General features: G+C 36.9%; 1 protein-coding gene across 3 annotated transcripts in view; it reads left to right on the top strand.

Annotated features, from left to right (window-relative positions):
- Nucleotides 1-18,245, top strand: part of herc3.L (HECT and RLD domain containing E3 ubiquitin protein ligase 3 L homeolog) — a 53,461-nt gene that overhangs the window by 9,281 nt on the left and 25,935 nt on the right. For all 3 annotated transcript variants that reach the window (XM_018245119.2, XM_041580152.1, NM_001092135.2), the window contains 8 exon segments: nucleotides 1,360-1,581; nucleotides 2,091-2,182; nucleotides 3,960-4,090; nucleotides 4,855-5,015; nucleotides 7,413-7,489; nucleotides 9,536-9,660; nucleotides 10,145-10,204; nucleotides 11,058-11,169. In XM_018245119.2, the coding sequence (XP_018100608.1) occupies nucleotides 1,360-1,581; nucleotides 2,091-2,182; nucleotides 3,960-4,090; nucleotides 4,855-5,015; nucleotides 7,413-7,489; nucleotides 9,536-9,660; nucleotides 10,145-10,204; nucleotides 11,058-11,169 (980 nt within the window).

An 18,245-nucleotide genomic window follows, 5' to 3' on the forward strand; every position in this document is an offset into this window, starting at 1 on the left:
GTGGTTCACCTTCAAAGTAACTCTTACAGTGGTCTTCATTATATATTTCTATTATTTTTTTTTTAAATTATATGCCTTTCTCTTCTGCTTCTTTAATTCATACAACTGCCAGGTTGCTAGGTTAAAGACCAATAACAAATTATCTCAGATCAGTTTAAAAGTGTATTAATGAGTTTGTGATAGCCACCTCATAGCTCCCTCCATGTGATGTAGCACACTCCACCCACAACGTCACTGGCCACACCCCCTGCCCAGATTGTGAGCCGCACAAAGATGGCAACCCTAGAACTACCCCTTTAAGACTATTTGTAATTGGAATAAAGAATTGATGACTGGAAGTTTAATTGAAAGCTTCGATTTGCATTGCAAATTTATTTCAATGTTAATTGTTTTTTTTTTTTAGCTGAGCTTTTGATAAAGTTAGAAAGAAGGAATGCATCTCTTAAAGGGATGTAAATGTAGTTCTAAGCATGTTTCCAATATACTTGAATTACGAATTTTCAGTGGTTTTTCGGTAAATGCAATTGCTATAGAAAGCTGTAGCTGTATTTTCTGTTCTTCTGGCTCTGACTCCTCAAACAATAGTGCAAAGCCAGATGCTAGAAGTATATTTAAAAGAACTGTTACGTTTTCTTAAAGGGGCAGTATACCCCCTTGCTTCACATAAGGGGGTATATTTATCAAAAAGTGAAGTTCGAGATTGCCACAGTCCTCTAGAGTGAAATTCCGCCACTCTCCATTCATTGTTATGGGATTTTGAAAGGCGTATTTATCAAAGGATCAACTTTCAACCATTGATAAATATTCAGTAAAAATCCCATAGAAATTAAAGGAGAGTGGCGGAATTTCATATATAAAACCCCTGGTGCCAAGCATGCCATATAACAGATCCCAAGTCTGCACTTCTGTACAGGGCCATTTTAAGAACTAGTTAAAGATCCAATATACTGGCTTCTATTATCCTGCCACAAGCAGTGCTGCAAAATCTGCCTATTAATCTAAGATATACCAGTATATTTACTACACGTCCGGGGGCATGAATTCCGTAGTAACTATGCATGTTTTTTAGCACTTATACTGGCACAGCTTTGATTTATATGCTGATTATCTGTTTTCAGTAAAAATTAAACTGGCAAGTCTTGCGATAATATGCAGATTGTCCATTTTGCATAATAATTGTACTGGCACTCTTTTAAAATACAGTACAGTTAAAGGATACAGAAAAGTAATCTGTTTCAATGAAAGCCTCTTCCAGACCGACAGAGCCCCTCAATTCACCAGAATGAAATGTATCCATTTTTCCATAAGATGATTATAATTGGGACCTTGGGTAATGAAGTACGCTTGTTCTCCTTCCAGATGGCCAGTTATTTACATGGGGGCAGAACACACATGGTCAGCTGGGACTGGGAAACGGGTTCATCTCTCAGTCTTCCCCACAGAAAGTAAAGTCATTGGAAGGGATTCCCCTGGCTCAGGTCACAGCAGGTGGCTCTCATAGCTTTGCCTTGTCCCTCTCAGGAGCAGTATTTGGATGGGGCAAGAACAGTGCCGGACAACTTGGCTTAAATGATGAACAAGGTACATATTTTTTAGCAATATTTGTGTTTTTTCGGGGGTATAAGGAAAACAATTTTGCCTTTTATTTATTTTTCTTTCATAGATAGAATATGGTACAGTACTTTGTTATATCGGTCAGTACAGCCCTATTATGTATAGTGTAAAAGAAGCCTTTATTGGCATTTTTCACTAAATGACCCATGTACGGTTCATGTAGTTCTGTGTATGGTATTTCACATTGATTTGACCTTCATTTTTCATTTATTTACTTTTTAAACGGCTGCATCTATAATGTTTTGTATGTTTTATTTCTTTGATAAACTCCAACAGCTAAAGTTAATTTGAAGGCTACATCACTGTTTGGATACAGCATATATTTTTTTACACTGGTTATAAACATTAGAGAAGTGTTTTTTAATCACAATGATTAGGCTGTACATATGTGAAACAATTGGTGGTTCTAACCAGTAACGCTCTAATTTGAAATGTGTGTATGTACTTTGTATAGTAAAATTTTTTTTTCTCTGCAGTTAAAGAAACACCTTGCCATGTAAAACCTCTGCGCACTCACAAAGTTGTTTACATCAGCTGCGGAGAAGAGCATACAGCCATTTTAACAAAGGTACTGTCAGGAAACCAGTGAATTGTTTGAATTGAAAAGCAGTAGCCAGTTCAAGGCAGGGCTGGTAGAGCTGGAAAAGATAAATCCCTATGCCTTTAAATCCATAAATGCTTAATAAATTACATAAACTAAAAATGTGATTGACCAGCCCAGTCACTTTATATTTACAGTAAATACTCGCTAAAATAATTATGCAAAATCATCAACCATCTCAACAGTTCATAAACATTTAATCAGTGGGAATAGCAGGGAATTGTGCAGATTATTATTGTTAAGAAAAGCTCTCCTTTGAACAGATGATATATGGCACCCACTCAGGAGGGGCTATTGATTATTTTTTTAAATTTGTATCATTCTTAATCTTGTTAGTATAAAGTGAGTAGGCTGGTCAGCCACAGTTTTAGTTCATGTAATTTAGTAAACATTGTTAAATTAAAGGTATAAGGTTGATTTGTTTTTTTGTATAATGATCCAAATTAGTCCCCTGTGTCTAGAAAGCATGTGTCAGCACTGGCATCACAGAGCCACTCTGGATCTGTCTGTCATTGGCAAGTGTGGAATTTAGTGCAAACCTGAGAGTTCCACCTTATTGTGGCCAATAACGAGAGACCCTTCCCTATGAATATGTACCGAGAAATAACAGTACTAGCAGATCATTTCAGTATCTCTCTGTAAAGGCAAGACATTGGGGGCTTTTCCTGTAAAAGCTTTGTATAATTCCGTTTTTAATTGTTTCTGACTGCCCAAGTGATGCCATATGACACACCAATGGAAACAAAGCTATTCACCCTCTTTGACTCTTTGTTAAGGGACAATAGATGGGTTATGGTAAGTGGTAAGGGAGCCTGAGACAATAGCAGTTTAGGCAAATCTAAGGGTACTGGCTCACAAGGAGGTTTGTTGTAGGGATGCACCGAATCCACTATTTTGGATTCGGCTGAACCCCTGAATCCTTTGTAAAAGATTCGGTCGAACCAAATCCTAACCCTAATTTGCATATGCAAATCAGTGATGGGGAGGGAAAAAGAGAGCTGCTAGAGGCTAAAAATGTTTTTTCTTCCTTGTTTTGTGATGAAAAGTCACATGATTTTAAGGATTCGGTTTGGCCAAATCCTGCTGAAAAGGGCCGAATACTGAATCATGGATTCAGTTTATCCCTAGTTTGTTGTCCCGGTAAATCTGCCCTACCATATGTGACACATCTACTGGAAATGCTTTCCCCTTGCCTAACCTAAATGCCTGAAAAAGAAGGAATTTTCCCTCAATAAAGTTGTATTGCCATTAGTAATGTGTTTTACTAAACACCAGGCCTGGACTGGCAATCTGTGGGTTCTGGCAAATGCCAGAGGGGCTGCTATAAGGTGCCATAGAAAATCAGTATTTAGTGGGCTGGTGGGGGCTGTTTGGGCCTCTGTGTACCTGAAATGTCCGGGCCAAATTTTAATTCTCAGTCTGGACCTGCTAAAAACAATCTAAAGGTCAGACAAGGGAAAGTATTTTCAGGAGATTTTTCACTTGTAGCAGTGCAGATTTGAGGCAGGACAAAAAATCCAGTAACCTACAACTGCAAGGTGAAGCAGTAATTGCCTGGGGTGGGCAATAAAATAATTATACAATCACTTAATCATATCTTAAGGGATAACATATATAGTGGTTCTTAACAACATTCCCTGTATATAAAATACTAGGATGTGTACGCGATCAATCTCAAATAGATGCATTAGTGCTTGAGATGTTATTCTTAAAGTTGGCTTATTACTCTTTGTGTCCCCTGCAGGCTGGAGGCCTTTTTACATTTGGGGCTGGGGGTTCGGGACAGCTTGGCCACGATTCTCTTCATAATGAGATAAATCCTAGGCGTGTTCTTGAGCTGATGGGCAGTGAAGTCTCTCAGATTGCATGTGGCAGGTAAAATATGTAGCTGGAGTTTCTTGCATTATTTTGCAAATTTCTTAAATTTGCAAATATATTTATATGGATTTACAAGTTTTCTCTGCTTGTACAAACATGTAATAAACTGTTTGCAAGTATATTTCTTCAGTTCTGGTTGAAACAGTAGCATACCATTGATTTGTTTTTTTAATGTGGGCCATGTTAAGAAAGTAAGCGTTTAGACCTGTAATAAATGCAGAATTTTAAATTCATGAATCTAGTTTAGATAAAATCTTCTCTAAGACATCTGTGTAGTATACATAACACGTAACTGCCATGTAGCAATAATGAGTATATGATTTAATGATTGCACATAATAAAAAGGTCTCTCGGACAACCCGTGAAAAGCATCTCAGGCCAGTGTAGTTTTCTGCAAACATTTGCCACCTCCAAGTGATTTATACTTTCATTCTCCTTCAAAAACATCCAGGGCAGTGATGCAAACAAGAATGCCCTCCTTACCTAACAATATATAAAGGTATAGAATCTATTTTCATTATAATCCAGTATATCCAGAACATGTGGTGTTGGATATGCGGGCCTTTTTAACTCTCTTGGCTGTAAGTGTGTATGTTGATGCTACTGCACTATGAGTGTTCTCAAATATGTTTGATTTAGGCAGTATCAATGTATTAATTAACTTTTCTACATATTATATACAATGTAATTTTACTTAAAAATAAAATATCTAATTATTTTGTATGCCTGGATCTCTTTCCCTGTTTCTCTTTTATCTCTAGAAAGCATACCCTTGCCTTTGTGCCTTCTTCGGGAACTCTCTATGCATTTGGATGTGGAGATCTAGGGCAGCTGGGTACTGGACATGAAAATAATGTAAAGTGCCCCACTGTAGTCAAAGGAAAGTGGGCTTCATGTAGTGGACAGATCCCTATGCATGCTGGTTAGAACATTTTTAAAACTCTCTTTGTATGTATCACTCTCTTGTTATATGTGTTCACATGACTACTATGCTTTGATAGCCTTAAATATATACATACAGGCAGGCCCGGACTGGCAATCTGTGAGTTCTGGCAAATGCCAGAGGGGCTGCTATAAGGTCCCATAGAAAGTCAGTATTTAGTGGGCTGGTGGAGGCTGTTTGGGCCTCTATGTGGGCTGATTGGGCCTCTGTGTACCTGAAATGCCAGGGCCTATTTTAATTCTCAGTCCGGACCTGCATACAGGTATGGCATCTGTTATTGGGAAACTCCGTATTCCTACTCACAATACCTGTAAGAGCAATTCCTGGTGATGAATAGTAAATCAGCAATTCTTTTTTTCTTGCCCAAATCACAGTTTTTTTTAATAATAATAATAATAATAATAAAATGACAAGCCTTTGTACCTGTTAACTAACCAAGCCTTAATTGTGGAAACATTGTGTATATTCTATACCTGTATTAGTACATATATTGCAGTAGAACAGTGGTCCTAGTGGCATTATGTTTGTATTTCACTTCCAATCATTTTGAATAAGGTTTTCCTCGGACATGAGGGCATCCTTGTACCCTTAGCAGAAAGGCAATAAAGGTATGGGATCTGTTATCTTTAAACCAGAAAGCTCATAAATTCCATGTTATGTTTTACACAGAATGATAAATAGGCCCTTTAATATATGAAAATCCAAATTATAGAAAGATCCCTTTTCTGGAAAACCCCAGGTCCGAAGCATTCTGGATAATAGATCCCATACCTATACTAAGGATGTGTTGATTCTGCAAAATTCAAAAAAATCATCAGTATTATTTCTCTTTAATTGATATAATTCATGTCAACCTGAAGTTACCAAGATTGCATACCTTTTCCTCTGAATTAGAAAACCCACAGATGCGAAAATAATGTAGTAATTGCCTGAATAAACGTGTGAAGGTAGTTTTTTTTTTTAATTTGCAAAGATGTGTTTTTCTATCTATCACTATTACAACACGAGATTAGTGTTTAGTAGTGTTACCTTCAACCTAAACATAATGGATGGAAAGCTAGATGATTGAGGTTGCTTGCAGATGATTCAGGTGCTTGTTTTCCTTGGTTTAGATAATACATAATGTTGGAGCAGATTATCTATTTAAATATATATTGAGCATGGAGCTTCCCACAGAACTGCTGTCATCTTTAATTACTTGCATATTATTGTAGGCTGTCAATTTGCTTATAAAGTGTAATGCAAATCTTGACCTAAATACCTGCCAATGCACTTTGAAGCAGCAGCAGAAAAAACAAAGATGTGCTTCTGCAGCAAAACTGCATACTTTAGCATTTTGACACAATAATACTCTGTTTGCACTGACAAGCATATGTTATCAGTGCATACTGATATTGGGGTGGAAGGCAGTGAGTAGGCCCAAGTTATTTGGTGGTGTGTTTACAGTGGGGAAATAGGGGGGGAAAGCTTTACCTTCTTGTTATCTGTGTTCAGTTAGATCCAAGGCCAATTGACTAAAGCTTGTATGTGCCATATTTATTAAAGTGTTACTTAATGGATAAAGAGTTGCTGAAATATACATTGCCTATTCGTAAAGTTCTTCTAAAAATTGTAAGTACCCGAGAATGTGCCAAATTTTCTCCTGGTGTAAATTCCCTGGGAAAATTTTCAGGGTATTTTCCCCATACAATTGTAGCAGGGGAAATTCACTAGAGAATTTTCCCATGAATAAATGACGTATGTGGGAAATTGGCATTGAGGAAGTGATGAAGCTAACAAGAAGCAAAAATTAGTCTCTATAGTATCCTTATAATGGCCAGCCTTGACATGGTGAAAATTCATTCTTGCTCTCTTAGTAAATTTGCAAAGGTTGACCGCAGAAAATTTGCATAATGAATTATCACAATATGAAGAGAATGTTTGGCAATTTGAAGTTACCTTCCTCTCAGAAAGATTATCAGATGGTAGTTAAATATATGCATTAAGTAATAGCCTTAAGTTGCCCTGTGTGGCTGTGTATGAAGGAGGTTCTTTTTCATAAAGGCCCCATTTTACTTGTTGGCAGAGCCCACATCCAATGTGACCAGTGAGCTAATAATTGGAGCCCCCTTGGCAAAGGGCCCTTTAACTTGCTTAGTAGCATGGGATTCCATAATTACTGATGGCAACCTAATGGCTATTTGCAGCGCCCGCCAATGCTAGATGTTGCTTAGGGATATTTTAATGACAATGTTGGCTCCCTCAGAACTAAGCAGTCCAGTGGGTAATTCACATTGTAATTGATATGTTATGTTTGTAGATTCCCTCTGAATCTCCGTGCATGAAGACATTTATTTATATGAAATTACATTTTAGTTGTTTTTACTTCTTAAACAGATTGTGCTGCATATAATATAGTCAAGCAGATCTTCTCTGGAGGCAACAAGGCATTCGTGCTGTGTACAAAATGGGAGGTAATACGTCTAATCTTTTTCCTTTTCTTTTTTTTTTCTACTCCAAAAATCCCCTTTTTAGTCCCATTGAGGTTTTTTGAACAGATTACAGATACTCTGGGGAAACCCACTGCATGGATGACAGGGGCCTTTTTGCTCCTTTGTTCATTTTACTGGAGAAAGGGGGTGTCTGTTTCTAAACTGTCATGCTGAAGCACCAGACATGTAAACATGTTTTTTTTTTTTCGTTACTAATTTTTATGTATGTTTTGTCTACATATATTTATGGCAGAAATTCAAGTATTGCCATAGTTTCATTTAAATAGAAAAGCCTTTCTATGAAAATCATTGCAGTCCCTATCAAACACACCGCTCTGCCTGCAGTCAGTACTAGGGTCCTGCTGATAACAAGTCTCATATTGTGGTATGTTAAATGCTATTCCCTTACAAAAATTGAGCTATTTTCATTCTTTTGCAGACCTTAATGTATTTTGGAATATTAAAATTGTGTTGGTTCCATGACACTCTCATTTTCATCACATGGTTTTTTCTAAAATATATTTGTAATTTTATCAGTTATAACAGATGACTGACGTGTAAAGACAATGATTGCAAATCAATTTAAAATATAGTTGGTGGAACAGACCAAGGTAGACGCAGAGCTTTGCTGCAAAAAATCCTTTTATTCACACACCATGTTTCGAGCAAAAATGCCCTTTGTCAAGTGACACTTGACAAAGGGCATTTTTGCTCGAAACATGGTGTGTGAATAAAAGGTTTTTTTGCAGCAAAGCTCTGCGTCTACCTTGGTCTGTTCCACCAACTATATTTTCAATTAAATGCCAGTACCAAGGACGAGGTACAGGAACTGACCATACAGGTTAGAAAAATTGAGGGGAGAAACACCACAGCCAGTGGAAACAAAAGAAGCTTTCATGCAAATCAATTTATGTTTTATAAATGAGACTTTTTATGTACATTGCTGTTTAACATAACATGGCTATTTATAGCATTATTGTCTTAATTATGACGCTTTGGATATAGGTTCTATTAATAGGTAGAGCAGCATTTAGGTGTGTTGCTACCCTGCGTCCCACGTGCAGAAGCAAAAGGTAACCCTCCTCAGATCAGCCACTGGATTTAGCCACAAGTATCTGGCAGTTAGCTAAAGCCACCTTGACTCCTTTATAAAAAACACAGCCCTGTTGATAGGTCACATTTAGTGCAGCACAGAAATTTATAATTTACTGCTTTTGAGTTAAAAGGCCATTTTACATTTTATATTAGTTTAGGGGAAAATCAATGCTGGCAAAGTTTTGTGCCAGAGCCATTGGATCTCTTATCTGGAAACCAATTACCAATTTTTGTGGTCTTTTGTCTGTGTAATATTAAAATAGACCCATGTACTTGGTGGTATCTAAGTTGCATTAGTCCTTGCTTTAGGGTAATGGCACACCTGGAGATTCAGAGAGATTTAGTCGCCCGGCAACTAATTGCCTCTTCTTAGGGGATTAATCTCCCCCGAACTGCTTCCCCGTGTCTTCAATTTACGAAGTCGCCCGAAGTTTACCCGTGAGGAAACTTTGGGCGACTTCGGAAATTGAAGAGCCGCAAGTGCATTGGCGCAGGCCTTTTTTCATTTAAGCAGGTGGAAGACACGGGGAAGCAGTTCGGGCAGATTAGTCGCCCCAAAGAAGAGGTGATTAGTCGACGGGCGACTAAATCTCCCCGAATCAACAGGTATGCCCTTACCCTTAGTAAGTAGAAAACTTAGTCTTAAATTAATTTTTCTTTATAAATAATGCTCTTGTTGTTTGGGTGTATGCTTTTTTTTTTTTTTTAGGGGAATTTATGTGTGCTAGTGACTACCCATAATGTTCTACCTCGTGCACATATATCCTTTATTTAGTAGTAATCCCCAGATTTTAACACATTAGGGGTGTTGTTGCAAAATTAAGTTACCTTTGTCCTTTACTGAAATCCACCTGTTAATTGTTGATTGATTTTAATGTCACTAGACTATCATATCATGTTTCAGCTTCAATAAAAATGTTTGACTTTTTTCAGAGCTCAGAGCGTGCAGATGATTTTCGTCTTTGCAGCCACAGAAATCACACCAGTCTCATTAATGATGAAACCATTGATGCCTGGAGGCAGAAAGTTTTGGAAAACGGCCATACAAATTTAATGAAGTATGTGATATTGATCAAATATATTTGGTTCCATAAACAATTGTGTGCTTGTCTGACTCTGCACTCTTGAAAAATATGTACAGTGGCTGCCATACATGTCTTGATGTGTAGGTGATTTTGATGATGGCTAGTCATAGAAAACTGGACTTTTTATCTTATCTGACTGATAATTTTGTGATCCTGGTGGATAGAGCATTATCCCTAATCGATGGCTGAAAGTAAAGAGGGGCTGTGATTATTAGTAGCTCCTCTATCCTTCCTGCTGTTTTAATCATTCGGACAATTGCCTGAACAGAGCAATGCAACTGTGGCCATATATATGTATGGCCCTTTGTACAATATCCAGATCAGGGTATATCTTTTAGATATAATAATATGAATGATTGTTCCTGGAAACATATGTATAGTGCATTTGGTGTGCATGGGAATGTTTGTGCACTCTTAGTGTTTTTGCAGCTACAGTATTTTATTACTCTCCCAACAGTGGGATTGTACAAACCTTGTCGTCTTTAGCATGCTGGAATGGAAGCTTCTTAGAGAAGAGGTAAGGACATCCGTAATCACATTTATTTCAGTTTATTGAAAAAACATTGGAGTACACAATACATTTTGTAATACATCTGTAATTTGTATGCAGTAATTGGCCCTACTCCGTTTTCATGCATAATTTTTGATCTTGGTATTTTCTAGTCATAATGTTAGTCCTGCCCCCATTGCATTCAACTTGTCATATCTGTCCTATTTCTAGACTCAGTAGTAAGTCTGCTCTGTTCCTCCTTTACACCAAGACCCGGTGCATACAAAAAATTGTCATCAGGTTTTTTCCACCATTTGGCAAAATCATGGCAAAAAACACTGCCTCAACTTGTTCTCCATGAAGTTTAGATTATTAAAGATTCAGCATTTTAAAGAACTTGAAAATTTGAACTGAATATTAAGTCACCAAAAACTCGCTGAGATACCATAAATGTCATTGGGAAGTGTATCTTCAGTATTCAGGCAAGTTGATATTTAGGTCTTATCTGTGGTTTTTTATCACTAGATTTTATGTGCAAGTTTCATGCTGCAACTTTACACAAGTACATTTGCAAAAAACAAAACCATGATAGAATTTTCTTGCCACTAAATCTAAGTGCCATAAACATGATTTAGCCTGCTACAGGCAAATTATTACAGCGACCTTCCCTTACCTAATTGCACTTTTGCCCATTGCACATTTGTATTGTTGCCTGGCGTAATACTTGTCACACAAAATCAGCTTCATTCTGGTACGGTTACATAATTTGTATACATAATTTTAGGCCTGACCCCCATTCTCAGATTCGAGGGACATTTCACTTGAGATTTGCAGTCATATAGACACCCATTTACTGATACCATTTTGATTTTTTTTTAAGAAATGATGAGCATTTTAAAACTAGTCCAAAGATCCCCGGAATCAACATGTATTCCATAAAAGTGCTTTTTGAGAAGCTGATGAACATCCACCATTCTCGATTACTTGAACAGGTAAATCTATTCCATATTGTAAATATGCCATTTATTTAGGTTACCAGCAGGGTCGGACTGGGCCAGTGGGAGATCGGGAAAAAACCCCGTTGGGCCCCGCCAGCCCAGATCCGCACCCTATGCTCCTGCACTGCGTGCACCGGCCAAAAAGGGACAGAAGAACACAATGTATGCAGGTATATGCGCAGACGTACGCCCACACAGACGGCGCGGGGGGGGCCCTGAGGTGGCAGCTGAAGTGGGCCTTGGGCCTGAGGAACACGGTGTGGACGTATGCGCACACAGTCACGGATGGCACAGGGAGGGGGGCTGGAGGGGGCCCTTAGGTGGCAGCCCCTGGTTATACCTATGTGATTTTATGTAGTTATATAGGAGAGATAAAATGATATATGCTAATACGAGTTCTTTATATTACTGATCAAATTGGGCTTACTAAAAGAGCTCAGCTGTATCGTCCTATATGAAATTGTTTTACCAATACATATGAAAATCACACGTATGGCAGGTGGTGAGGACAGGGCTGGCCTGGGCAGTTTGACACTGTGTTCTGCATAAGTTGCAGATTGCAGCCAGAGTCCTGTAATATATAAATGGGTCAATGAATTGTCTCCATATTTTATTCAATTCATATTCACAGTGAATTATTAAAAACACAGGATGTAATCATTTATTTGAAAATTATAAGTTTATTACAAATACAATAATGCATAAGATGTCTCTTTTTTCAGCAGTAGTAGATAGGGAGAGAAGCACCTTCCAGAACTTGATTTTTTTCACTGATGATATTTCATTTTCACAACCAATGGATCTGCCAGTCTTTCTAGGTCTTATTATTTCTACTGTGGTACATTCTCATGTATTTGTTATATGCCTGGTATGAAGCTGTTAACATTGTTGGCTTTTCTTAGCGCCATGTAAGACATATTTTCTTCTTTGGTATTTCTTCACTTCCTTCTTCATCAGGCAGGGGCCTTTTCAGGCTCTTTTGCTTCTCCTCTCTTTCATCTGTGTTTTCTGAAATCTATATAAATAAATTAAAAAAAAATAATAAAACATCTGGTTTCATAATGTCATGACTTTAAAAGGTACATATTAAATATTAGGGTTTAAGAAACAGTTGGGTAGGAACTGCTAATCTTGCAAAACTTGACAATCAAATGTAAATATATATGATTTGTTTAGTTATGAGAAATATAAAATGAATTTAAGTCATTACCTGGAACACAGGTTTGGCAAGTCGAATCATAAACTTTGCTGGCTGGCTAGTATTTGCCTGCTGGGAGCTAGACGTTGCCGTAGGAATAAAAGATGGTGATTTGATGTATGTCACTTTTAGGACCCTTTCTTTTACTTCCATTTCTGATCTGTTTGGCACCAGTGTAGTATCTCCTTTGTCATCCATTCTTGATGTCTGCAATAATTAAAAACAATTCCAAACAGAATGAATGATAATTAATAGATACTCTATATACTGCAAATCAATGCATTTGTTGTTTGCTAAACAACTATAAGTGCTAATTATTTGAAAAACTTACCTTGAATAAGAGCAATCTGTCTAATTTAATCCTCTTTATGCCTTCTGGCTGGCTGTTTATTGGCTTTTGAAGACTTGAACTTGCTGTGGGGAAAGTAGATGGTGTCTTGCTGGACGTAATATCAGTGAATGGCCTTTTAAGGCCCTTTCCTTTACTTTCCTCCTTTTTGCCCTGTACCAATATTTCCTCTCTTTTCAAATTGCTTGTTTTGGGAATTTGCTATGATAGAATACATGTGTTAGTTATATAACATATCAGTACTCATAGCAACATTTTACACTAGTTCCTCAGCAAAATGTATACATTGATACAGCAACATCAATTAGAAGTAACAACTTGATGCAAATAATAATCAATCCATAAAGCTTTGAATGGATAATAACCAAGTTAGTAATATTGCTAAATTACCTTGACCATAGGGTCTGTCTTTAATCCTGCTGATTTGCTTATGAGAATTCAAAGTAGCTTGTGTGGAAGTAGCTGTTTCTCTTCTTTTCTGGTCATCATTGGATCTTTTAAGCAAAAAATAATCAAAAATAAATAGTTTGGTCTCTTTTTACACACACACACATTTATAGATATATACGTTCACATACCTGATATAGAACTACAGGTAGGCCTGCTGCCTCAACACTGTCGTCTTATCCACAAGAGACACAGACTGATCATTCATGTTGTACCATTTGCCATTAGGAGCCTGCAACAGATAAAGATAAATATCTTTATTCCATGAAGATAAAATGCAAAAAGTTTTAACACTTTTCTGGTATTTTCTGGTAATATTAACAATCTGGTTTCTTACCTTCACATAACAGTAATAATGTCCACTGTTGCAAGTATTCCCAGCATGAACAAGGACGGCATATAGTCTGTAGGTAATTGGCTCTCCATTCGGCTCCGAGGTATAAAGCCGAATATCAATAAATTCTGGATAGGCTTCCATCTGCAATAAGTGGGCATAAGTGACAATTATTTATACTATTCATCAGACTACTTATATACTAACTATATGTATAATGAGGTATGTGGCAATGTAATTACTGTTAGTGAAGAATACCTACATATTTCCTTATTAATAAATATAAACCCTCTATAAAAAGCAATCAATAAGAAATATTGGGAATAACAGAACCCGTAAATGTAGTATCTGTATTGGTCCTAAAAATTGAGTGACAATAATGTATGTTCTAACATGTTGGCAGTCAAATTGTTTATGTGATGTCATATCATGCATATCATATATATATCATTACATATTTACATCTGCAATCCCATCAGATAAAGCATGTTTGTATACGTGTGAAGCTGTACATTATTTCACACTTAGTGGTCCTGTAAAAATTGGTCTCTGAGAGTGTGATAACTAGTGTTAGTACTTACCTTAGAAATCTTGTTGGCGCTAAACACATCAAATCTATTCAGGCTCAAGGTCAGCACATTGGATGGCCGCTTAATAGATAATGTCTTTGTAGCCGTCACCATTTTATTGCATCTGTAAAAGGATTTAGTGGCAATGTTATATGACTGGTATAAATATTGACATTAGTTGTCAATAGAATAATGTTTATTTTCATTTACTTTCTTGGAGACATACAGACATTTACTTATAATTGTTGCTCTTATGTTCTCTTTTTTTATTATTGGAGCTGTTTACAGTTTGTAGTTACAATAACATAGCGATGTTGTCTGTAGCACATTGTTATTCATAGTAAAAGCTTTAAGTTTCAGTAAACTCTATTCTTAATCATTTGAATATGTTATACAAGTTGGTAGATCCATTAGTAATTTGGAAAAGAAAAGCTTAAATGGGATACACAATTATAAAAGGTGTAAAACACATCCAGAATAGGGGTCAGGTATATGGCAAGAAAAAGAAACCTACTTGCTGCATTTATAGCAAAGTTCTCCATGTTCTTCTGGCTTCACATATTCCTTTAGGGCCTCGGTAATACTGTTTGAATTCTGAAATTATAAAAAATATAGAACATTAGTGTCCCTGTCAAGAAAGTTACAATATAGAACATGTAAACATTTTTGGAAATTGTATAGTTAGAAGTTATTTACCTTAATGTCCAGCTTTATATCCATAAACTTGTCAAAGGTGTTAGATTCACCTAAACAGTTGAGACACATCACTGCAACAGAATAAACATTGTATAAATTCAATAAGAAAATGCTCCAGATTTCTTGTTTATAATTTAAAATGAGCATAAAACAAGAATTGAATTTGAAAAGTGAAATTGAAATTTGCAGGTTATGTTATGTATGACTTTAATATCTATTTACTGCTGGTCTATATTTTGGCCAAAAGGGGCTATAGCACTGTTTTTCCAGTATATATATAATTTTATAAATATAAAATATAGTTCCTCTCCATGAACTCCTTACAATACATCAATTGGGTTTATCTGTGAACTATGCTATTTTTTTGAATCATTTCTTTTTGTAATCTATATAAAAAGACATTTTAAAGCTTACCTTGAGAACGCAGGTATCCACCAAATACTCGATGGATAAAGGATGTGGCCTTTGTCTTCATGTCTTGGCTAAAAGAACAATAAAAATATTTAAGACAATAGCATACATAATATTTCTCTTGTATTTTCCTTTTAATAGGGCAGAATATTCATTAAATTGCCTGTACCTGTCATAGTCTCTCAGACAAGCCTGTTGCAGTGCATCAATGGCATAGCGCAAGAATTCATGGGCATCTTCTTGGCGTCCCTGTATGAAGTGCCCAGCAATGTCTAATGAGAAGAAAAAAATAAAGTTATTTCATGTATACAGTTTTTATAGAGTTTAGAATAAATTTAGAATGATTTCCTTTAACAACAAAATATTTGTTATTTATTTATTATTTAGTGGTGACATAGACATATACTCACTATGAAGTCCATTGTAGATAGGCAGTGGCTTGATTACTCCTTCAGGATGGCCTAGGACTTCAGTTACATGATTCTGCATTACACACATCATGCAGAATCCTCTTTGTACACCTATAAGATATGAATAACAATTGTTATATGAGAAAACTGCAATGTTATTAAATGCACATAATATGCCTTGATAGAAATTAATAAATGAACATAGCTTCCCCTTTGCTCATGGCACCAGAAGCATTTATTTCTTAAATGTAACATGTATACCTATTTTAGGCAAAACACAGCTAAATCCATACTTACATGTCTTAGAATGCTCGCGGGTAAGTAGATAATTTGCCAGCGGAGCTGTGTATGTAAGGCACTGCAGAACTGAGTTCATGTAGCATGTGTTGCCCAAATTTCTAAGGCCTGCTCCAATGGGCCACGCGTTCCGCCATTTCATAAAGATTTTTTCTGATTGAAATAGAATTTTCTCTGTTGGTTTGATTTCACTCATGTTGATTACTATAAAATAAAAATAAAATGACAAAATCATCAACTAGAATTAGAAGAGGATATTCACAGTATGTTTATCTATTCATCCATTCACTCTGGAGCATTGTGGATTTACTGGGAATATACAATTCCTATTCTCCAGTTATGACTGGAAAAAAGTGTCATTTGCTCATATACATAAAGGGCACAAGAAATGTACCAAAATCTAGTTTATTGTGGAAATAGATCAAGCCACATATCATAGTCAGTGTCCTCATCCCAGTGAAAGTGGTCCAAAATTAGTTTGATTGAACGATCGAAGGAATAATCGTAGGAAGGATTTTATTCCATCGATCAAAGGATTATCCTTCAATCAGAAAAACCTTGTAAAGCCTATGGGGACCTTTCCCATAGGCTAACATTGGCCTCGGTAGGTTTTAGCTGGCGAACTAGGGGGTCGAAGTTTTTTTTTAAAGAGACAGTACTTCGATTATCGAATGGTCGAATATTCGAACGATTTTTAGTTTGAATCGTTCGATTCGAAGTCGAAGGTCGCAGTCAAAGGTCGAAGTAGCCAAAAAAAAATATTCCAAAATCGAACTATTTTTCCTCTATTCCTTCACTCGAGCTTAGTGAATGGGCCACTTAGTATGTTATAGAACAGCCAATTCTAATCAGCTTTCCAATTGGGCTTCATTATTATTTTTATATATTTTTTTAAATATTTGCCTTTTCCTTCTGACTTTCAAATGTGGGGTTACTGACCCCATCTAAAAACAAATGCTTTGTAAGGCTTCATGTATGTTATTGCTACTTTTTATTAATCATCTTTCTAGTCAGGCCTCTCCTATTCATATTCCAGTCTCTTATTTAAATCAATGCATGGTTTCTAGGGGAATTTGGACCATAGCAACCAGACTGCTGAAATGCTAACTGGAGATCTGCTGAATAAAAAGCTAAATAAGTCAAAAACCACAGGTAATAAAATATGAAAATCAATTGCAAATTGTCTCCAAATATCACTCTCTACATCATACTAATAGTTAACTCAAAGGGGAACAGCCCGTTTAATTTGCCTACTTTGAAGGTACTGAAAAAAAACCTTTTCTTTTCAGTAACTGTAGAGAACCAATGAAGACAATTGATACACAGTAGCTTCTTTAAAACTTTCTTTTATAATAAATAAAAACATAATATAATTTATCTTCTTTTTATCTCTTTATTTTTTTTTCTTCTAATAGGCAGTAATGATTTATTATTAATGTACTGTTGTATTTGGTCTTTTCCCTTTTTTATATCCACAATTATTAATAAATCAGCCCCAAATAGTTGAAAGGTGTAAAGAGGCCTGACAACGCTTTAGATATTAAACCCCACATCCCAAGCATGTGGGGTCCTGCTATAGCTGAGATCCAATAATTTGGCAAGCAGGATCTGTCCTTATAAATTAATTATTATAAATGGATTATTATTTTGCAAGGGAAGTGAAATTATCCATGTCAGAATCTGAGTGTGTGAGGATGACAGGCTGATTTTGTAGGATGGTGCCAGATGACTTTGGTGGGTTCAGGGTCAGACTGGGCCGGTGGGACACCGGGAAAAAACCTGGTGGGCCCCCGGCTCTTGTGGGCCCCGCCGGCCCAGATCCGCGATTTGGAGCCTTCTTAATGCCGCAACCTCCCTTTGTCGGGCGGCCATGGCTAAAACACTGTACGCACTCACACAGAGACTATGCTGCGCGCATGTAGGTGGTGCTGTGTGCATGCGCACACATGCCACGCTGCTCGCCGGAGCAGCAGGGAGACCCGAGGGGGGCCCTGGGGCAGAAGCCCCGGTGGGCCCCAGGCCCCCCAGTGCAACCCTGGTTACCAAGTCATCTAAAGATTCAGGGTCATGTCTGATAATTGCATGTTGCAGGGCATTTAAATTAAATTGCAGATAACACAGCCCTTCTTGCTGGATTTTCTAGACGTCCCTGAATTTTCAAGTGATTTAGTAACCTATGAGACTGGAAATATATTAATATGTTAACAACCTTTAATATATTATCCCGATCGAATTGTGCCAGATGGAATCCAGAAATTGCCTGACAAATTTCTTAACAATTTCTTAAGGTCCCCATACACGGCAGATGTAAACTGCCAACAGATTAAGTCAGCTGCTTATTGGGTATTGTATGGGGCCC

Source organism: Xenopus laevis, chromosome 1L (genome assembly GCF_017654675.1).
Source record: "Xenopus laevis strain J_2021 chromosome 1L, Xenopus_laevis_v10.1, whole genome shotgun sequence".
NCBI lineage: Eukaryota > Metazoa > Chordata > Amphibia > Anura > Pipidae > Xenopus > Xenopus laevis.